This window comes from Microcaecilia unicolor, chromosome 2 (assembly GCF_901765095.1).
Source record: "Microcaecilia unicolor chromosome 2, aMicUni1.1, whole genome shotgun sequence".
NCBI classification, from domain to species: Eukaryota; Metazoa; Chordata; class Amphibia; order Gymnophiona; family Siphonopidae; genus Microcaecilia; species Microcaecilia unicolor.
Genome location: NC_044032.1, coordinates 152,473,441 through 152,497,609, shown reverse-complemented (window position 1 = coordinate 152,497,609; position 24,169 = coordinate 152,473,441). Strand labels below are relative to the sequence as shown.

The 24,169-nt window shown below is 43.5% G+C and overlaps 1 protein-coding gene across 1 annotated transcript in view; it reads right to left on the bottom strand.

The window, feature by feature from the left end:
* Positions 1 to 24,169, bottom strand: part of LOC115463164 — a 60,294-nt gene that overhangs the window by 2,059 nt on the left and 34,066 nt on the right. The window contains exon 6 of the mRNA XM_030193413.1: positions 16,798 to 16,922. Within this exon, the coding sequence (XP_030049273.1) occupies positions 16,842 to 16,922 (81 nt within the window). The 3' untranslated portion in view covers positions 16,798 to 16,841. The remainder of the gene's footprint in view (positions 1 to 16,797; positions 16,923 to 24,169) is intronic.

Sequence of the window (24,169 nt, the reverse complement as noted above, 5' to 3'; positions counted from 1 at the left end):
GTGCAATTTAGCCCAGTATCCTGTTTCCAACAGTGACCAATCCAGGTCACAGGTACCTAGCACAAACCTAAACAGTAGCAAGATTCCATGTTACCAATCCCAGGGCAAGCAGTGGCTTCCTGATGTCTATCTCAATAACAAACTACGGACTTTTCCTCCAGGAACTTGTCCAAACCTTTTGTAAACCCAGATACACTAACTACTGTTACTACATCCTCTGACAATGAGTTCCAGAACTTAACTATTTGTTGAGTGAAAAAATAGTTCCTCCTATTTGTTTTAAAAGTATTTCCATCTAATTTCATTGGGTGTCCCCTGGTCCAGGGGCAGACAGAGTGGTCTGGGCCTCCAGACACTGAGTGGTCTGGGTCCCCCCCACCCAGCCTCTGCCAGACACCACCCCTACCGCCACGTTGCTGTCCCCCTACCACCACAGCTGACGCCCCCCACTTTCCCGGTCCTACCTGAAGGGCCCTGGTGTTCTAGTGGCCTTTGAGGGGGGACCATGTTCTTTCCTGCCCTCTGCACTGCCACTATTCACCCACCCAATGGCATCACTGTGTTTTCAAAATGCCAGCCGAGACTTCCCGCAGTAGTCTCATGGGTCTTCATAGTCTCATGAGACTTCTGCAGGGAGTCTCGGCTGCCATTTTTAAAATATGGCAGTGCTGGATAGAGGAAAGAGCAGCAGCACAGTTGGCAGGCAAGAACTTCCCTCCCCCCCCCCCTGGCAGAGGCCACTAGATCACCAGAGGCGCGCCTTTCAAAGTAGGACCGGAGAGGGCTGTAGTATGCCGCCCCTAGAGCCTCTGGACCCTCGGGCACTGCCCTGTTGCCCAAATGATCAGTCTGCCCCTGCCCTGGTCTTTGTGAAAGAGTAAAAAATCAGTTCACTTCTACACCACTCAGGATTTTATAGACCTCGATCATATCCTCCCTCAGTTTTTTTTTGTTACATTTGTACCCCGTGCTTTCCCACTCATGGCAGGCTCAATGTGGCTTACATATACAGGTACTTATTTGTACCTGGGGCAATGGAGGGTTAAGTGACTTGCCCAGAGTCACAAGGAGCTGCCTGTGCCTGAAGTGGGAATCAAACTCAGTTCCTCAGAACCACAGTCCACCACCCTAACCACTAGGCCACTCCAACTTTTCCAAGCTGAAGAGCTCTAACCTCTTTAGCCTTTCCTCATTTGAGAGGAGTTCCATCCCCCAGATCACCTTCCTCCTGCTTTCAGCTTATTCACCATCATCAATGACAGAGAAGAGGGAGAACAGCTAATCTTATGGCTGGGATATCATGGACAGTCATTTCTTATTTTTAATTTTTCTTCATTCTGACTCAGCAATTGCAATAGTTCTCTGGCAAAAAGGCACAAACCCCCTAAATTCTATAAAGCTGAGTGCTCAACTTTACACTAAGCGTGAAAAGTTGCATATGCAATTTATAGAATAAGGTCAGTTAAACATCTCATTTAATTGTTTAATTAGATGCTAACTGGTTTTAACAATCAATTTCTATAGCATGCAATGGCTAGGGGGCGTGGAGTTGGGAGGGGCATAGGTGGAACAGAAGTGCACCTAGGAGTTACATACACAAGTTATAGATCTCTAGCAGTTACGCATGAGCATTCACAGCAGCTATTTGGCTGGCATAAGTGCTTGTGTATAAAGATAGGAGTGCAACTGAGGACTTACATTTGTATTCAAAACACCGTTCGCTTGATTTTTTCTTTGGAAAAATATGATAGGATATCCCAGTATTTTATAAAACTTCACTGGTTGCCCAATAGAGGCAAAAATGGTATTCAAGCTTGCATGTTTTCTGTTAAAAATATTGTATGCTTCTGCACTGTCTTATTTATATCAACAAGTGGTTTTTGCAAATTCAGGGGTCCTTTTACTAAGCTGCGGTAAAAGGTGGCCTGCATGTGTTTATGACACGCGCTGGGGCCCCCCTTTTCCCGCAGCAGGTAAAAGGCTGTCTTTTTTTTCCTGAAAAGAAATGGCCATATGGTTAAGTGAACCACTTACCACGTGGCCATTTCAGGGGGGGGGGAGCACTTACCACCACCCATTGAGGTGGCGGTAAGGGCTCCTACGCTAACCCAGCGGTAACACTGCCCAATTACCACCAGGTAAGCACCAGTGCTACAAAAATAGAAAATTTTTGTAGCGCCAGGAATGGTGTGCGCTGGGGGTGGGAACTACTGCTGGGCTCCTGCAGTAGCCCAGCGGTAGCTCTAGATTGGCGCCTGGCAAGCTTGTTGCGACACACCAACCCTTTAGTAAAAAGGGACCCTCAGTTAGATATCGTAGGTTTCACAATTCCAATTGAATCTGTTTTCCTTCTCCAAAGGATAAAAATAGATTAAAATTGTTAGAACATCGCTGGGTGTTTCAATTTGCCAAACTTTGGAAAGATACTTCGATTATATTTCATAGTGCCCACTCCTATCTAGACTTCAGGAAAAAGATCAAAACTTTAGAAAATGTGTACTATGTAATATTTTATAATTTCTGATCTCTCTCTCATAATATGGAGTGGAGGAGTGGCCTAGTGGTTAGGGTGGTGGACTTTGGTCCTGAGGAACTGAGTTCAATTCCCAGCACAGGCAGCTCCTTGTGACTCTGGGCAAGTCACTTAACCCTCCATTGCCCCATGTAAGCCGCATTGAGCCTGCCATGAGTGGGAAAGCACGGGGTACAAATGTAACAAAAATAAATATATTGCATTGTATAACTATCCTGGAGGTTTGCTCCAGCTCTTTTATTGTTAGCTGCATAGAACTATGAGGCAACAGCGATATATATTGTGTTATATTATGTTATGTTATGGTATGTTATTCTATAATGGCAATTGCACACCTAACATTAGGCAACCTATACAGAATTACTCCCAAAGTGCAGAACTGGGCACAAATGTCAGTCAGTGTTGCATTATTGCTGAGCAAGGTCCCAGAGGTCCATGTCTATAGCATTCATAGGCCCCTAACACCTTGGAGAGTTAGAAACTGAAACTAAGACTAGGAGTAGAAACCAGATCTCCTGCAACACTGCATGCTGTGAAAAGTCAATTAGATTTTTAAAATATACCTTTAGGCACAAAGGAATGGAACCTATTTTTCTATTCTATTCTATAGGAGTCTTATATACCGCCCATTTTCCATAGAGTATTCATGGCGGTTTACAATAAGAGAGGTGAAGGCTCTTCATATAGAGCGAAGTGACATCTCAAAGAATAGTGATAGAAGGAGAAAAATGGCTACATCAGTTGGCTAAAATTGTTGAAATAGTGCCTATTTGTGAAACAGATATGTCTTCAAGACCTTTCTGAAGAAGAGGATATGTGCTTTAGATCAGGTGGCAACTGATACCATAGTCTTGTCCATGCACAGGGAAAGGAATTCTCCATAATGGATTTGAAGCAAATGCAGTTCAGAGATGGGAAAACCTAGTTTCAACTTTCTCAGAAAACCCAGAATTCTATTGGGTGATGGTATAACGAGCAGTTCATGCAACCCCTCTGGGTTTGATCCAAAGACTGATTTGAACATTAAACAAAGTACTTTATAGTGTATACGTTGACGGATCGTTTTTTTTTTTAATAATTCTAACTGTTCTTATATAACTAGGCATATATAATCCAGCAGGTGTGCAGCATATTTGCTAGAAATGTACACTAGAAAGTTTTTTGTTTTCAGATAGATTTTCATTTCATTCAGTTTATTCCTGTTTGGACCACTAGAACTCATTTAATTGTTTCCATTCATTTCCATTATATGAAACGAGAGAAGCAACTTTGGACTATGACCATGGGGGTTCCCATCTATTTTCAATGAAACTTGCTGATAGGTAACAGCAACAGAAGCATCAGCACTTATATTAAGTACATAAGTACTGCCATACTGAGACAGACCGAAAGTCCATCAAGCCCAGCATCATGTTTCCAACAGTGGCCAATCCAGGTCACAAGTACCTGGCAAGATCCCAAAGCAGTACAATACATTTTATGCTGTTTATTCTAGAAATAAGCAGTGGATTTTCCCCAAGTCCATTTTAATAACGGTCTATGGACTTTTCCTTTAGGAATCCATCCAAACCTTTTTTAAACCCTGCTAACTGCTTTTACTACATTCTCTAGCAATGAATACCAGAGTTTAGTCACACATTGAGTGAAAAAATATTTTCTCTGATTCATTTTAAATGCACTACTTTGTAGCTTCATTGTGTTACCCCTAGTCCTAGTATTTTTGGAAAGAGTAAACGAGGATGAAGGCACCAAGCACAAAAAGAGGGACAAAGTGAAGGACTAGCCTAATGTTTAGAGCAACGGGCTAAGAACCAGGGGATCTTGGTTCAAATTCCACTGCAGTTCCTTGTGGATTTTAAGCAAGTCACTTAACCCTCTATTGCCTCTAGTACGAACTTACACTGTAAGCCCTTTGGAGAAAGGAAAATATCTACTACACTTAAATATAACTCACCTTCAGCAACAACTGAAAACAGTGGAGCTAAATCCATAATAGGAATCGATGGTGGTGTATTAAAATGGTTTGCATCCTATCTTGATGGAAGATCAATTTCAAGGTATATGCAGATGATATAGAATTTCTTGTACATTTGGAGCTACAATGGATGCTACCTTTGTCAAGTTCAGATCCTATTTGCAATCCACCCAGATTAGGATGAAGGATAATCATTTAAAATTAAATGTAGCAAAAGCTCCGATTTTTTTGTTACCCGGAAAAGAGAGCAGTGATATGCCATCAGAATTTGTATATGACTCTGGTACAATCAGGGCTTCTTTTGGGGGGGGGGGGGGTACCAAGTACCAGCACCTTTTCTGCTAAAATTGACCCATGGACCCCAAGTTTTAATGAAAGAGCTCAAGCTCTACACACCAATTCTGCCTTTGTCATAGATCTGTAACTGGTTGCGGGGGGCCTGGTCATTGTGGGGTGGGTCCGTCAGTGATCATCCCACCTCTGAAGGGTGGCCTAGCATTTGAGTACTGGCACCTTTTTTGCTAGAAAAAAAAACCACACTGGGTACATTAAAATTTTACATTAGATTCAAAATTTGGGAGTAATAATAGACTCTGCTTTGAACCTGAAATGGCATGTACAGAAAGCGTTTAAAGAAGCATGAACTGATAATGCACACATTCCTCAGATTTTTCAAATCTTTTTTTACATGAATACACATCCTTAATATTCCATATGACTGTAAAAATCCATATGACTGTGAGACTTCAGTAAAATTTCCTTCTTAAATAAAGCAGCAGTACTAGCAGAAATGAGCAGCTGATTTTTTTTATATTATTAATTAATTCACATCTCCAAGGGGTCCTTTTTCTAAGGTGCGCTGAAAAATGGCCTACACTGGTGTAGACATGTGTATTGGACGTGCACAGGTCCATTTTTCAGCGCACCTGTAAAGAGGCATTTTTTTTGGCCAAAAATGAATGTGCAGCAAAATAAAAATTGTTCTGCATTCATTTCGGGCCTGAGATCTCACCGCCACCCATTGATCTAGCGGTAAAGTCTCACGCATCAACTAGGCAGTAATGGTCTACGCGTGTACAATGCTGATTACTACGCGGTTAGCATCATGTGCTGAAAATTTTCTGATACGCCTAGTGGACGCACGTAAAAAATGAAATTACCGCCTGGGCCTCACGGTAGTTCAAAATTGACAAGTGTGGGAACATGCGTACATGGTTACGCAGCTTAAAAAAAGGGCCCCCCAAGTTTATAAAGCTGCTAACAAATGGCTGGATGGTCAAGTCATATGGTAGTTATAGATTAAATAAAATTATTAAAATCCATCTTTCTTATTCCCAATGTTATTTCATGCTTCTAAATGTAAACCAAATGTAATCCGTTGGGTTGGTTGTGAGCCCTTGGGCCCTGGCCGAGGCCAGCAGGGCACCGACCCAGGCCAAGGGGAGACCGACCCACCACCGCACACCCCAGCTAAACAATACCCCTTAAGCTACCCCTCCCCACAGTCCCTCAGGAAGAAGGGAAATAGGCATACAGGCGGGCCTCACGGCCGAACCGGAACCCACGCACACAGAGCCACTCATGCGAGCCTCACGGCTGAACTGGAACCCAATCACACACAGGGAGGGGTGAAAGATCCCAGAGGGCCCCAAGATGCCAGACACGCGCTGAACACCAGCAATAGGGCAGAGGGGGAAACAAAGGACCAGAGCGGGCCATGCCCACCCAGGGGACTAGCGCAGGACAGGGGAACTAACACAGCAACCCCCCCCCCCCCCCCCACACCAGGGTAGGAGCCCCAGGCAGAAGCCAGAGGAACCAGACACAAAAGGAAGGCAGAAAGCCTTTGCCTCAAACCCACTGTAGACAGAGGCATACAGAACACAAAGGGTTAAGCTTGTAGAGCCAGCAGAGAGAGAGTGCCATAAATCAACAAACAATCAGAGAGAACGCTTCCCCTCCCGAGAGGGAGCGGGGGCCCATCCAACAAACACACTGGCAGAGGCAGGAATACAATACACACAGTACACAAAGGGTTAAACTCACTGAGCCAGCAGGCCGGGACACTGGGAAGAGAAATCCTTAAAACAAACAAACAAAGGAGAACCTCTCACTCAGCCCAGAGCCCTGGAGGCTGAGCAATGCCCAGCCCCCACTAAACAAACGAGCAGCTGACCCTGATTACAGAGCTACGCACACACACACAGCAGCAGCAGCTAACCCAGAGGGAAGGAAAAGAATACTCTAATACAACACAGATCCCTGTCAGAACCTAGAGCACGTTCTGAGAGAAACTATCAGGCTTTCCTGTCACCACCAAGTAAGTAACGCAAAAGCAGAGAAACTCTTCAGCTCAGGGTTGCCAGGTAGAATTTTTTTTTCCAGCCCAATCCGGGCCAGAAACCAGCCCAAAACCCGCCCAAACACAAACCCCGCCCCTGACACCCCCACCCCCGCGTCACCGGCCCCGCCCCCGCCTCCCACGTCATCGGGCCCGCCTCCCCGTCATCAGCCCCGCCTCCTACGTCATCGGGCCCGCCTCCCCGTCATCAGCCCCGCCTCCATGTCATCGGCCCCGCCTCCCACGTCATCGGCCCCGCCTCCCACATCATCGGCCCCGCCCAAAACGTCACTAACCCCGCCCAAAAACGTCACTAACCCCGCCCCCCGCGGCCAAAAAAAAATCAAAAAGCCGCCCAAAAAGCCGCCCGGAAGCTTAAAAAACCGCCCAAAAAACCGCAACCCGCCACGGGCAAAAATTTCCCGCGGCGGGTCGCGGAAAACCGCCCAATTGGGCGGTAAAACCACCCACCTGGCAACACTGCTTCAGCTGCAGGCTAAAGTACTATCCCCTGACGTCAGCACAACCCCTGGCAGCCAATCAGAAGAGACGTCCCCCCCTCCCCCTCAGCCAAACCGACAGAATCATAACACCAAAGTAATCTAGAGCTGCAGTATTGGCCATCACACAAGCCTCCTCCAAAGAATGAATAGCTAGAAATGGAGCAGACTTTGGAAAGAACATTTTTTGTTTTGTAACTAATTCGTTGGGGCCCTTTTAGTAAGCCATGTTAAGCACATTGGACTAGATTCGATAAACGGCGCCCAAATTTGGCAGCAGAAAAAATGCACACTAAGTGCTGTTCTATAACAGCACTCTGAGTTGGGCACCATTCATAGAATAATGTGTAGTGCCGGGATCCATGCCCATCCTTGGGCATGAAGATTTACACCAACTGAAACATGTGCTAATGAATGCCCACTTGAACCAGCAATACTAGCTACAGGCTTCAAAATTGTTACTTAACTTTTTCCTGGCTCTATTGTTTTTTTCTATTGGTCATATTCTTTGGTTTCCATTTATTTTGCATTTGAGTTTGGGTTGAATTGAAGAACACGTAAAAATGAGAAAAATTAATAAAGCGTGTTCAGTTCATTGCGACATAAATGTTACTAATACTGATGCAGTGTTTATATCCCACATGTACACATATCAGTTCAGTGCAGTTAAACTGTCAAAACCCAGGCATAACTGGGGAAAGAAACACCACATAGAATCAGTAATATTCAAATCACTATTTCCAACAAAAAACCTCTGAAACAGCCGAGGGGCACAAGGGCCAATGCGCGTCCAGCATGCGCCAAATTGTCATTACCACCTGACTAACATGTGCCCCAGGTGCTACTTCTGAATTTGGTGCTCACTGAAAACACACAATAGAAAATAATTTTCTATTGTGGGGGCATTCCCAGCAGTCATCGGCAGTTGGCATGCGCTGGACAGTTACCATGTGGGTAACGCATGAGCCTTTACTGCTAAGTCAATGGGTGGCTATAAGGGCTCAGGTCATAAATAGACGTGTGCTGGTTTTCATTTTGCCGCACGTCCATTTCCTGGCCCAAAAAAAGAAACCCTTTTTCAAGACACGGTGGAGAAATGGTCCAGTGCATGTCCAATACACGCACCCACACTACCGCAGGCCACATTTTAGTGCGCCTTTGTAAAAGAGCCCCCAAGTTTTTAGAAGTTTCCTAAAGAGCAGATAGCCAGCAATTGTTCTGATATTCTCAGGGAGCTCATTCCACATTATATCACACTCTTTTATCCCTAGGGAAGTGTAATATATTTTTTTAATCTTAACGTATCTTGAAGAGATGACCAAATCAGAAGTTATTATTATTATTGTTATTTGTGTTGTGCTACCAGGTGTACACAGCACTGTACAGACATACTGGTCAGTCTCTAATGCTTGGAGCTTGCCATCAATATTAGGGATGTCCAAAGGCAATATATGTAATTGTGCTCATTTTGAGAAAATTTGTCTCCCCTACCCAATTTTTTTTTGTTTGTATCACACATTTATTTTAATACAAAATTTTAACATGCAAATTGATTGTAAATGTGTTAATTCAAAGGTTACTGTGTCAAATCAATTGTATTTATTTATTTTATTATTTATTTATTGGGATTTATTAATCGCCTTTATGAAGAGATTCACCCAAAGTGGTACACAGCAGGTACAGTTCAACATAAAACTTACAATTTTGTTAACAGCATAACAGTAGCAAAATGACTAGCTTTTAAATGTGTATCTTTTTAATATTGTTTCATGGTAATCCTTTCTATTATTAGGTTTCAATTTGCTGTTCACCTCATTTATTATATTTATGTGTATATGTCAAAGCCCTGGCCATGCCCTGAGCCCTGGTCTCTGCACTCACCTCATGAGGCATCGGGGTGTGCATCCTTTGGCATCTCTAGGTGGCAGTGGGCAGCCAGCACCGCTGTCTTCAGCGCTCCGAGATGGCTTGTGAAAGGGCAGGCTGTGCTTGTTCGGGTCCCTGGAGTACAAGCACCAGGAGCACTCTTTTCTTGACCCGTGGGGAGAGGGCTGCTGGGTGCCTTCTGCTGATGTCAGCACCAAGGGCCCTTCTTAGGGAGGCTGTGTTACTCCTCCCATTGCCTTCACAACAGCTCATCCTGCCTCCCATAGCGCTCCTGTCTCCAGCCCTGGTTCCTGCTTCTATCCAGGTCCTTGTTCTACTGGGCCTGCCCTCAAGGACCCTTCTCAGGGCCACCCCAGGCCCCGATCCTGCCAGGCCTTCCCCCAAGAGCTCTTCTCAGAGCCACATATGTGCCTCTACTCCTCTGGGAGTGATTTGCCTGCCATCAGCCAGGACTCTCCAGACCCTCGGGTGTCTAGCAACAGTCAAAGGGCTCACCCATCTACAAACATAACAGTTTGCGATGGCCATGAGCTCAGGCAAGTCACCTGCTTTGTAGTTGCTCCAGCAACTGGCCCTTCAGCTTCAGCAACTCTTGGGCTCAGGTCAAGACCTGTCTACCTGAGTGGTGTGATGAGGTTACTGCACAAGACCCCATTAGGAGGCAAAATGCACCAAGACTACAATACCCAGAGACCAGGAGTGGAGTCCTAGCAAAGAAAAGGTGGGGGAAGTAGTTCAGGGAAGCACTTGCCATTTTCCCAGCCCACACAAGAGGGAGTGCCATGGATGAAGCTCAATACCCATGGCTGAGAAAGAAGTATATGATTCCTCCTGGGTGTGGTGAGTAGGGGGAAGAATTCCTTAGGGCTCTTAGAGAACAAGAAGCCCAGAGAGATGGCTCTGATGGGGCAGAACTCATGGAGTATCTGAAGGAAGAGAAGGAGATGCCTGAGGAACGCCCAGAGGAGCCTGCACTAATGAATTGGGAAACTAAAAATGAAGAGAACTCCAGGCAGGTGGGAGGTCACAGGAGAGTATATGCTGTGTAGTGGGAGGTAATCTGCCAGCCCGGGTTGTTGAAGGGCTACTGGTCTGAACTTGCTACTATTCTTGCTGAATTGAAGAATTTACTAAGATGAACTGTTTGAATTGACTGGGGGAAGAGAAATTGTGTGAACTATTGCCAGAGCCTTAAAGGGCTATTTCTATGGGTGGCTGGCCTGGGGACTTATAAACTGTTGGAAAGAAGTGTTCTGACAGATAATTATTTGTGAACGTTTTGCTTATGTACAACTAAAGTCAATCCCTGATGAGTGGAACTGAACTCATGGGGAACCCTCCCCTGAACTTTTGTAACTGAACTGTGTGTTTGTGGGAGGGAACAGGCACTTGGAGGATGACCCGCTGCCGCTCCTAGAGACAACAGTTGCTGCCCTGAGAGATTACAATGGATCACCTTCAGATGTCAGTGACACCTCAGGTTTCTGCTCAGATGCCACCCGCTGCTTCTCTAGCTTCAGCAGCACCTGCCACAGTGTCAGGGATCCAGCTCGTAGCTCTTCTTCATTATGAAGGAAATCCTAAAACCTGTAGAGCTTTTCTTAACCAATGTATGATCATTTTTGAACTTCAAGCCCGGGGATTTCATTTCTGATAGAGCCCATGTGACCTACATAATAGTCTCCTTAACCTGGGTATCTCCTCTCTGTGAACGTAATGACCCAGTGCTTAACAGTTTTGATGGATTCCTTGAGCAATTCCACAGGGTTTTCGAGGAACCCAGAAAAGCCTCCTCTGTGGCTGCCTAGCTCCTTAAGCTGAGATAAGGGTCCTAGTAGCCATTTTTTGGCAGGGGCTGGCACCTCAAAGGATTAACTGGTTGGACGGGACCTTCCTTCATCCTTAGATGACCTCATTCACCTCTGCAACCAAGTGGATATTCATTTTCAGGAATGGACTCGGGAACAACAATCCTCCCAAAGGACGATATTTGCCAATCACCTAGCTTCCAGCTGAGCCTGTGGGTGCCTATCAAGACTCCCACTCCTTCCAATTTAGGAGAGCCGATTCAGGTGGACCACTCTTCTCTCTCAGAGCAGGAGAAGCAGAGATGCTGGTCCCAGAATTTGTGTCTGTATTGTGGGGAGAAAGACCGCTACATGCTCAGATGCCCCAAAAAGTCATAAAACTATCGGGCCAAGCCCTGACCATGGAAACAGCATTAGGTTTCTATACCCAGATGCCCTACATGCAACTGTTTCATACAATGTTTTTGAAAATATCTTTTGTATATGGTTCCATTACTCCATTTCTAAATTAGCATTCGTTTTTCATTCATTTTCATTCCTTTTACTCCATTGTTAAATTATCATAAAGAGTTTTCTTAAATCTTCAAGTACTCTTTATGATAAGTACTTATCTTGAGCTTGTAAGTGCATATCTTCTAAATTTCTTCCAAGGGAATATGTGCCAACATGTGTTTCACCTATGCTGTTTCAAGGCAACCCTTATTTTGTACTGCATGATAATTTAACAATGGAGTAAAAAGAATGAAAATGAATGAAAACCGAATGTTAATTTAGAAATGGAGTAATAACGGAACCATATATAAGAGATATTTTTTTTAATTGTATGAAACAGATTGGTTTCAAGGACTGACAATCTAGGTGTTTCACCTACTTCCAAAAAGTATGAGATTTTTATCTCAAGAAAGTTTACCTCTGATGGTCCATTAAATAAATAAATAAGTTAAACATTTAGCGTTGCAGATGTGTATTTATGTGCGATTATATCAATAGATCTGTAACCAGTAGATTGAATTCATAATAGATATATAAGTTTTAGATATATAGGAGCATGGGGTAATACGTGGAAAAATAACAGGCTGTACTGTAATGATGGGCTAAATCTTTCTGTGATGGAAAAAGGATCCTTGGGAAGAAATTCAGACAGTATGTTTCTAGACACTTAAACTAGAGTGTGAGGGTGACAAAAGGAAACAAGGGAATTCGGAAAGTCACCCCCAAAATAAACATGATGGCAGAGGGAAAGGTCATGTAAATATTGAAAACCACCTAAACTCACTAAGCAATGAGCACAAATGCTCGTAGTCTAAGTAATAAGGTTCAAGACTTGCAAGCCCCGATGTTTAAGAAAAATTGGATATTGTTGCTATTACAGAGACGTGGTTCAACGATTCCCATGAATGGGATGTGACTGTACCAGGCTATAATCTTTTTAGGAAGGATAGAGAGGGCCGAAGAGGTGGAGGAGTGGCGCTGTATGTGAGAGACAATATCATAACGGCTGAAATGAGGGGAAACTGAGGAAAGGAAAAAGCTTTATGGATCATCCTGGAAAGAGAAGACGGAACCTGTATCCACACAGGGGTTATCTACAGACCTCCGGCACAAACGGAAAAGTTAGACAAAGATCTGATAGAAGATATTCAAAAGATTGGTATAAAAGGAGAGGTGCTACTGTTGGGAGATTTCAGTTTGTCTGATGTGGATTGGAACATCCCATCTGCGGAATTTGAAAGAAGTAGGGAGATTGTGGACGCCTGTAAAAGTGCCTTGCTCAGACAAATGGTAACAGAACCCACAAGAGAAGGATCGATGAAGGATTGATGCTGGATCTAGTGCTCACGAATGGAGGAAGTGTTTTCAATATCCGGGTGAGTTCCCACCTATGTAATAGTGATCATCACGCAATATGGTTTCATTTAAGGGCAAAGGCAGAGTGTAGACGCACAAAACTCAAAGTACTGGATTTCAGACGTACTGATTTTGATAAAATGGGGGAATACCTGAAGAAGGATCTCTTAGAGTGGGAAGGCATTGGAGATGTGGAAAATCAGTGGTCAAAACTAAAGGCTGCTACAAATATGGCAACTGATCTTTATGCAAGGAAAGTAAACAAAAACAAGAGAAGCAGGAAGCCTATCTGGTTCTCCAAACAAGTAGCTGGAAAAAATAAGAGCAAAAAAGGCTTTGTTCAAGAAATACAAAAGAATGAAATGAGAGAATCACGGAAAAGATTATCAGATTAAACTCAAAGAAGTGAAGAGGAAAATACAGCTAAGGAAAAATGGCTAAAGATATAAAGAGAGGTGACAAGACCTTTTTCAGATATATTGGAGAAAGGAGAAAAAAGAAAAGATAGGAATGGAATTGCGAGACTGAAAGATGATGAGAATGGCTATGTGGAGAGTGATGAAGATAAAGCGAACATGCTACTACTACTACTTAACATTTCTAGAGTGCTACTAGGGTTACGCAGTGCTGTACAGTTTAACAAAGAAGGACAGTCCCTGCTCAAAGGAGCTTACAATCTAAAGGATGAAATGCTAAGTAATTACTTCTCTTCAGTGTTCATGGAGGAAAATCCTGGTGAAGGACTGTGGTCGGCTGCTGAGGGAACATCTGGGAATGGAGTGGATACTGCGCCATTTACGGAAGAAAGAGTTTATAAACAGCTGGAGAATCTGATAGTGGACAAGGCTATGGGGCCGGATGGGATACATCCCAGGATACCGAAGGAGCTCAGAGAGGTACTGGTGGGACCTCTTAAAGATTTATTTAATAGATCTTTAGAGATGGGAGAGGTTCCGTGGGATTGGAGACAAGCGGATGTGGTCCCTCTTCACAAAAGTGGAGACAGGGAAGAAGTGGGAAACTACAGACCGGTAAGTCTCACGTCGGTGGTAGGAAAAATAATGGAATCGCTGCTGAAAGAAAGAATAGTTAACTTTCTAGAAACCAATGGGTTACAGGACCCCAGACAACATGGCTTTACCAAAGGAAAATCCAGCCAAATGAATCTTATTGAGTTCTTTGACTGGGTGACCAAAGAACTGGATGAAGGACATGCGCTAGATGTAATCTACTTGGATTTCAGCAAATCCTTTGATACGGTCTCCCACAGAAGACCCGTTAATAAGCTGAAAGGGCTGAACGTAGGACCAAAAGTGGTGAACTGGATAGGAAACTGGTTGACCGACAGATGGCAGAGGGTGGTGGTAAATGGAATCTGCTTGGAGGAAAGGAAGGTGAGCAGTGGAGTTCCTCAGGGGTCGGTGCTGGGGCCTATTCTGTTTAATATATTTGTGGTTGATATTGCTGAAGGGTTGGAAGGAAAGGTTTGCCTTTTTGCAGATGACATGAAAATAGCTAATACAGTGGATATCCTGGAGGGAGTAGAAATGATGAGAAGAGATCTCCGAACGTTAGAAGAATGGTCAAGGGTTAAAATTTAATGCCAAGAAGTGCAGAGTGATGCACTTGGGGTACAGAAACTCGAAAGAGAGGTACTGAATAGGAGGGGAGAGATTAGTAAGCTTGACTAAGGAGAGAGACCTTGGGGTGTTGGTGTCCGAGGAGCTAAAGGTGAAGAAACAATGTGACAAGGTGACGGCCGTGGTCAGACGGATGCTAGGCTGCATAGAAAGGGGTATAACTAGCAGAAGAAAGGTGTCGATGCCCCTCTACAAGTCATTGGTGAGGGCCCACTTGGAGTACTGTGTTCAGTTTTGGAGGCCGTATCTAGTTAAGGATGTAAAAAGACTGGAAGTGGTGCAAAGAAAAGCTACAAAAATGGTATGGGATTTACGTTGCAAACCGTATGAGGAGAGACTTGCTGACCTGAACATGTATACCTTGGAGGAAAGGAGAAACAGGGGTGACATGATACAGACGTTCAAATATTTGAAAGGTATTAATCCACAAACAAACCTTTGCTGGAGACGTGAAAGTGGTAGAACTAGAGGACATGAATTGAGGTTGAAGAGGGGGCAAACTCAGGAGTAATATCAGGAAGTATTTTTTCATGGAGAGAGTGGTGGATACGTGGAATGCCCTCCCGCAGGAGATGGTGGAGATGAAAACGGTAATGGAATTCAAACATGCGTGGGATAAACACAAAGGAATCCTGTTTAGAAGGAATGGTTCCGTGGAATCTTAGCAGAGATTGGGTGGCGACGCCAGTAATTGGAAACAAAATGGGAGCTGGGCAGACTTCTACGGTCTACACCCTGATTGTGACTGAATAGATAGTGATGGGCTGGAGTGTAAATTTTAAGGGGCTTCGAAGTTAGCTTCAGAACTTTTAGTACAAGAAGAGTGCTGGGCAGACTTATATGGTTTGTGCCCTGAGAATGGCAAGGACAAATCAAACTCGGGTATATATATATAAAGTATCGCGTATCAAGTATAATAAGTTTATCTTGTTGGGCAGACTGGATGGACCGTATAAGGTCTTTATCTGCAGTCACTTACTATGTTACTATAATAGGCCTTTTGGACACTTATGATAGAGGAATGGCGCCATCTCCTCAAGGGAGCCAAACACCCATTTACTGTGACTACAGACCATAAGAACCTTCTATATCTATAGAAGGCCCATAGAGTTAACCCCTGCCATGCCAGATGGTCTCTGTTCTTTTCTAGATACCATTTTTGGGTGGTCTTCTGCCCAGCTGAAAAAAAACGTTCGGGCTGATTCCCTCTCTCAAGCTCTGGAGACCACCGAAGAGAGTTCCAACCTTCAGACCAACCTGGACCCTGCCAAGATTCAGACAGCTTTTTCTGTGCTGCTTCCTCTGGGCAAGACTGGGATGCCCAAGTGGCTTTGAGACCTGGTACTGAAGTTGGGGCATGAATCCAAGATCAATGGCCATCCGGGATTCCGAGGCTTGTTGGAATTCATTTCTCGAGTTTACTGGTGGCCACAGCTGAGGAGAAACTAATGCAACTACGTGACATCTTGCCCTGTCTGTGCCCGTCACAAGTCTGCCCCCTCACACTAGTGGGGATTCCTCTAACCTCTTCCAGTACCTGAGGTACCATGGGCCCACATAGCCATGGGCCTGCCCCCAAGGGCTCTTCTCAGAGCCACCCGTGTGCCTTTACTCCTCTGGGAGTGACTTGCCTACCGTAAACTGGGACCCTCCAGACCCCAGTGACGGTTCAAGGGCTCACTCATCTAGAAATGTGACAGTATATTTGGTCATTTCACTGTTGTTATGCCTTTAACAAAATTTTAAGTTTTTTGTTAAACTGTCCTTGCTGTACACCACCTTGAGTGGCAATTAACAAATCCCAATTAATACAATTAATTTGACATATTAATATTTGGATTAAAACACATATAATCAATTTGCATGTTAAAATTTTGCATTAAATAAAAAAATCTACAATATTGGAGGAGGGGGAGACAAATTTTCTAAAAATTAATAGAATTATTTTGCATGTGGACATTTCAAATATTGATGGCCCTGTAGCAAGACAATGTTGTGGCTCCCAGGTTTAGTCTCCTGTCTCAGGCTTAGGGAATGGACTCCATTCAATGGAGGCATGGGGGTGGTGGGTTAATTCGGAATTAGCGCATAGAAAATTTGATGTACTTGGGCCTACTAAAAGGTTTATAGATAGCCTGCAGGATTCCATTTCAGAATAGATTTCCTTTTTATGGTTTCCACTCAACCACAGGCCAGCACTACGTTCTAGAACCAGGTAAAACAGAGCTGGATGGTAAGAAGAGCATAAGTATCTCCATCCAGTACCTTCAGATGGAACTGGTCCCAGTGCATCATAACAGGGCATGATATCAAGAGTGTGAATATGGAGATTCTTGTAGCAATAAAACTGGAATCTTACAGAAAAAGGAGTGCATTTCTCCATCAAAATCCTACAACAGAAGAGAGAAGAAGAATCAGTTTTATCAAATAGGTACAATTTGAAATGATCCAAAGACTTATTTATAGTTATATAGATACAAATTAATGCAGAATAAGTATAGGTTTTTTTTTGGTTTAGTAAGGTAAAACATACAGAGCTGCCCAAGTAGATAAGAATAAATTAAAGATATAAACATTATGGGCCTCTTATCAAGCCTTGCAGCAATGCCAACGGAGCCCATGGGCTTTGTTGGCGTTACCACACCGGGAGCCGCTAAAGCGGCTTGATAAAAGAGGCCCTATACAAAGTTTATCTGTCATATAATAAATCCAAGTGAACCATCAAAATGGATAGGGTTGAAAGTCTGGGCTTCGAAAAAAATCCAGAAATATTTTCAGTTTCCCCAGAATGATAAACGTATTTCACTAATAAACATTTACTAATATATAGAACAATTTTGTCCAAAATATTGCAGTCAAACATCTTTGCAATTATTCAGATGTATCAAATAGGATTTAAGAAAAGATGTGCCTTACTAGAGTTAATACAAGGGGCTCTGTTGACTAACGTGCGCTAGCATTTTTAGCACGCGCTAAAAGTAGTGTACGCTAAAACACTAGAGACACCCATAGGAATATATGGGCCCAAGGTTATCAGGATATAGAATAGAATAGCAACCAATGGCAGGTCTCTCTTGATGCTGAGAAGGTGTGGATAGTGTGGAATGGGTGTATTAGTTTCAAGTTGTAGAATGGATGAGATTTGGGGATAAGTTCATAAAAACTGTGAAATTATTATACTCTACTAATATTTTGCCGAGTTTGTTGAAAATTCTTAACTAATAGAGACGTGAACTATATCTATGCGGAAGATGTATCAAACAAGAGAGATAAGAGGTATAAAGGTAACAAAAACTTCTTTTTTTTTAAATCTCACTGCAATTCCCTGGATTCTATATAGCGCAACTTAAGTTGTGCTCTGAAATTTGGTCATATTCTGGATTTGCACGCAATTTAATTAGTTAACAAGCCAATCAGTGCTGATAATTGCCAACAATTATTGACACTAATTGGCATTAATTAGAATTTATCCATCAAAAAGGAATTATTACAATCTATTATATTTACGTATTTCAGATTATACCACATCCTTTGTATCGCTCCATGGTGCATCTGCACCTTGAGTATTTCATTCAGTTCTGGTCACCGTATCTCAAAGAAGATATAGCAGAATTAGAAAAGGTTCAAAGAAGAGCAACCAAAACGATAAAGGGAGTGGAACTCCTCTCATATGAGGAAAGGCTCTTCAGCTTGGAAAAGAGATGGATGAGGGAATATATGATTGAGGTCTACAAAATCCTGAGTAGTGTAGAATGAGTAGAAGTGCTTTGATTTGTTACTCGTTCCAAAAATACAGAGATTAGGGGACACTCAAGGAAGTTACATGGAAATACTTTTAAAACAAATAGAAGGAAATATTTTTTCACTCAACGAATAGTTAAGCTCTTGAACTCTTTGCCAGAGGATGTGGTAACAGCAGTTAGTGAACCTGGGTTTAAAAAAGGTTTGGATAAATTCCTAGAGGCAAAGTCTATAGTCTGCTATTGAGACAGACACAGGGAACAACTGCTTGCCCTGGGATTGGTAGCATGGAATGTTGTGCTGGGCAGACTTCTATGGTCTGTGCCCTGATCATGACAAGGGCAAATCAAGATCAAGGATGTAGTATCATATCATACCTTATGTCATGAGTTTACCTTCTTGGGCAGATTGGATGGACTATACAGGTCTTTATCTACCATCATCTACTATCCTGCTTATTTTTGAAGGAGATCGCCGGCCATCTTCCAACACAAATCGGGAGATGGCCGGCCATCTCCTGAACCCGGCCAAATCAATATAATCGAAAGCCAATTTTGGCCGGCTTCAACTGCTTTCCGTCGCAGAGCCAGCCAAAGTTAAAGGGGGCGTTTCCGCAGGGTATGGAAGGCGGGACGGGGGCGTGGTTATGAGATGGCCAGATTCAGCCGATAATGGAAAAAAGAAGGCCGGCTCTGACGAGCAGTTTGCCTTCTTCACTTTGTCCATTTATTTTTAGGACCAAGCCTCAAAAAAGTGCCACAACTAAGCAGATGACCACCGGAGGGAATCGGGGATGACCTCCCCTTACTCCCCCAGTGGTCACCAACCCCCTCCCACCCTAAAAAAAAATTTCCAGCCTCTATGCCAGCCTCAAATATCATACCCAGCTCCATGACAGCAGTGTGCAGGTCCCTGGAGCTTCAGGCAGGTGGACCCAGGCCCATCCCCCCTACCTGTTACACTTGTGGTGGTAAATGGGAGCCCTCCAACCCCCCCCCAAACCCACTGTACCCACATGTAGGTGCCCCCCTTCACCCCTTAGGGCTATGGCAGTGTTGTACAGTTGTGGGTAGTGTGTTTTGGGGGGCATTTGGGGGGGCTCAGCACACAAGGTAAGGGAGGTATGCACCTGGGACCGATTTTTGAAGTCCACTGCAGTGCCCCCTAGGGTGCCCGGTTGGTGTCCTGGCATGTGAGGGGGACCAGTGCACTACAAATGCTGGCTCCTTCCATGACCAAATGCCTTGGATTTGGCTGGGTTTGAGATGGCCGGCATCGGTTTCCATTATCGACGAAAACCGATGCCGGCCATCTCTGACATTTGGCCGGCCCCAACCGTATTATCAAAATGAAAGATGGCCGGCCATCTTTTTTGATAATACGGTTCGGGGCCACTGCTTGCGGCGCCGGGCATATAGATGGCCGGCGCCGTTCAATTATGCCCCTCCAAGTTACTTTAAGAACACACCTACACACCTCAAAGGTCGCTAAGGTCCTTCCAAGGAATATCCCGAACCAAAGCCTCTGTGAAGGAAATTATGCAATATGACACCCAGCAACATGCCTTCTCCAGAGTAGCCCCTACCCTGACACTCTACTCCTAGGAAGGCTTAATGCAAGACTGTCTATTTCAGGAAGCAGGTGAAAGCTTGGATCTTCTCCTAAGCCTTTAATGGAAGAATCAACTAACTAGCTAGTCACATACACAAGGACTAACACAAGCTGCACGTACTGTAGCAAGACTTGCTTACCTACTCCTACTGCAACGGAAATCATGTTCCTACACTTTTCAGACTTCATGTGCAATTTTTCCATAAGTTAGTCACCCTTATTTGCATCTAATTCCTGCTTGTCTATATATTCCACCTCTGCTTACATTCCATGCTGTCTGTTAAGATGTTTTAAGGTGTATTGTGTTGACATTGTAAGAAGCATACTATGTCTTAATGTGTATTGTTATTTGAATAAGTTTTACTGCTGTAAATGTCTATTGCCTATGTTTGGTTTATTCTTGCTGTACACTGCCTTGGGTGAATTTCTTCAAAAAGGTTCTGGTTACTGCACGTTTTTGTGAAAAGATGTAGATCAGTTGGGCAACTTTTTAAGGTAGTTAGATAATACCCAGGGCTTTTTTTTTAGGGGGATACTTGGGGGTACTGAGTACCGGCACCTTTTTCATTGTCTGCTAAGAGTGACCCACTTCTATCTTGTCATAGATTCTGTGACTGGTTGCAGGGGGCCTGGCTATTGCTAGAAAAAATGCACTGTGAATAGCAGAAAGTTTGTACACCTTTTTATTTAGCCCACACTGTCTAATATACTAGGCGGAAAACAACAAAAACATACATAATAAAATAAAACATAAAACCACCGACACAATAGCTGATAAGGTATCCTAGCATTTATAATAATCACTAGATCCACTTAAAATTAATAAAAAGGACTTTGTAAATAATAATAATAAGGCTTATTGAAAAGTCCACTAAGGTTCCAACGTGTTCGGAAGACAGAAACCTCTAGTGGTTTTACTAATCATTGTATGTGACCTTTTGTGCCACCCAGTGCTTTCCAGAAATTGAGAAGGCTCTCCTTACCAGTGAGGTAATGGCAGGAGAAGACCTCATATTGCAGGGAAAACTGAACGGTATTAGTACCAAGCCCAAAGGTAGTTTCTTGTCTTTGGCTGATATACCTCTGCACCATAGGGAGTAGGAGTCTTTGGCTGGCTGAACTGCCACACTAGCACATGTGTAGCTACAGGTGTTGCTTAGGTCATTGCACTTCACAGTGCCTATTCCTAAGATGAGTAAATAAGCCAAAACCAGTACTGCTGAGGTACACTGAGGGGGTAGAGACAAGAGGAGGCTTCTGAAAGGAGAACAAAAGGTTTCCACCAAAGAGGAAGATTCAGAGGACAACCTCAGAAGCTGAAACAGGGTTCAACAGAAGTGAGTGCCTGCACCCACATCTGAGTCATGTCCAGATTCTATCAAAATACCAGACAGGAACTGGATCCAGGATGGCCCAGGGCTCAAGGAAAGGATCACCTGCAGCCTGTGCCTTTAACCAGCCTCTAAGTAAATAGAGGAATGGGGCGGGGGACTGGAATCCTCAGCTTAGGAGGATTATATCTGAAAGAGAAAAAGAATTTTCATAAAGCAAAAGGTAAAGGGGAAAAGAGCTATGTTTGTACTCATGGGATAGGAGGTAGTGTCCTATTGTTGATTAAAAACTGGTTAAAAGAAAGCAGAGAGTAGGGTTAAATGGTCAGTATTCTCAATGGAGAAGGGTAGTTAGTGGGGTTCCCCAGGGTTCTGTGCTGGGACCGCTGCTTTTTAACATTTATAAATGACCTAGAGATGGGAATAACTAGTTGCTGACGACACAAAGTTATTCAAAGTCGTTAAATCGCGAGAGGATTGTGAAAAATTACAAGAGGACCTTAAGAGACTGGGTGTCTAAATGGTAGATGATGTTTAATGTGAGCAAGTGCAAAGTGATGCATGTGGGAAAAAGGAACCCGAATTATAACTACGTCATGCAAGGTTCCACATTAGCAGTCACCGACCAAGAAAGGGATCTAGGTGGCGTTGTTGATGATACATTGAAACCTTCTGCTTAGTGTGCTGCGGCGGCGGCTAAGAAAGCAAATAGAATGTTAGGTATTATTAGAAAAGGAATGAAAAACAAAAATGAGGATGTTGTAATGCCTTTGTATCGCTCCATGGTGCGACCGCACCTCAAATATTGTGTTCAATTCTGGTCGCCGCATCTCAAAAAAGAATAGTGGAATTTAAAAAGGTGCAGAGAGAGGTGACGAAAATGATAAAGGGGATGGGACGACTTCCCTATGAGGAAAGGCTAATGTGGCTGGGACCCTTCAGCTTGGAGAAAAGACGGCTGAGGGGAGATACGATAAAGGTCTATAAAATAATGAGTGGCGTGGAACGGGTAGACATGAAGCATCTGTTTACACTTTCCAATAGGGGGCATGCGATGAAGCTACAAAGTAGTAAATTTAAAATGAATCGGAGAAAATGTTTCTTCACTCAACGTGTAATTCAACTCTGGAGTTCGTTGCCAGAAAATGTGGTAAAGGCGGTTAGCTTAGCAGAGTTTAAAAAAGGTTTGGCCAGCTTCCTAAAGGAAAAGTCCATGGATCATTATTAAATTGGACTTGGGGAAAATCCACTATTTCTGGGATAAGCAGCATAAAATGTTTTGTACTTTTTGGGGGATCTTGCCAGATATTTGTGACTTGGATTGGCCACTGATGGAAACAGGATGCTGAGCTTGATGGACCTTTGGTCTGTCCCAGTATGGCAATATTTATGTACTTATTTATGTACTTATGTACCCTGTATTTTCATTAATTCCTATTACTCTTCATCATTTAAAGAATTTCAATAAACGTTTTTGGTTTACTAGACAAGTGTTTTTAGAGATGGAAATACATGACACAATGAGTGATCCCAGGGGCCAATAGCCTCCTAGCCCTAGCCGGTCCCATCCCAGAGCATTGTAACCTAAAAGTAGCTGTGCTGAGATTAAAGGCATTGCCTTCCCTGAAGAATGTATCCCAGGTCTCCCCACCAAACAATCCATGCCAAGTGAGGTACTACAGACCCTGGGGGCTATATATGTAAAGATACACAGTATTATGTCAACTCCCAAGCCCCTCTTTCCTCACACCTCCATGCCCAGCACTACATACCTCATATTTAGTAGAAAAACAGGACTAGTGCCCAAGCCAGTTTACCATTTTTATTTATTTCTGTCTTTCACCCTACTCTACATCCAGCCAAGCTAAGATTAATGAAAGATGCAGCCATTTAAGTCAACTGACATCCATTCTGTCCATTATGGTCGATGACTGTATCTGCTCCTTCATACATTCTTATTTTAGTCCCCATAACACTATACTACCACTCCTGGAGGTTACTGACTTAAGCACAGGGCAGAATTAACCCTTTGATAGGCCTCAGACAAACGAGCACATTGGGGTCCACATCATAATCAAAAATATTTTAAAACTTCACTGCGGGGTCTCGCATTGGAAGTCCCTACATCAAGCCACTTACCAGGAGTGGTGGACCTTATTGCTTCAGTATACAAGTTTGACTCGCACCTTGCTAAGCAATCTCCTCGTTTTGTGTGTTATAGGGAGAAATGGCTTCCGCTTGTATCTTACTTCACTGTTGCCCAGGGATATGCAGAAATATTGGTGTGTCTTATATCTCTAGCATGCTCTATGCTTTGCTTTGTTTCCTCCAGCTCTCCTCTCTTCTTTCTCTAACTTTTCTTAATTTTCTCCTACCTAGAATTGGATAGTTGCTTCTTACTTGTGAGCTCCTGGATCACTATTTGCTGTAAATTGTTTTCTGTTGTTTTGTTGTGAGCTCTTGTTTATCTTTGTATTGAAAACCAATAAAAAGAATTTGAATTAAAACTATATATATATATTTTTTTTTTAACTAACAGGAACCTATGTGGTTCTGACTGATGAGGAGGACCAGCAGAGGAGGAAGCATCAGGTAAGAAGCATCACTCCGACAACTCCTGCTGACTGAAAGATAATGTACATGGGGGTGAGGAGAATAGACAGACTTCCAAGGGCAGCAGTGGCTCTGGTCGTCTTCCTCTACCCTTTCCCCTCACACATGCACATTTCTTACAGCCAGCAGTTGACTTACCAGAGCTAAATCTGCCTTAGGAGTCACTGAGAGGGTCTTGCAGTAGAAATCAGCTGGTGGTGAATGCCAAGATGCCCATTATATTCCTATGAGCATCTCGGCATTTACCACCAAATGATTTCTACCATGAGCTAAAAACGCTACTGCGGCTTAGTAAAAGACCCCCTGAATTAGCATATAAGAGGCCCCCTCCTAAACATATG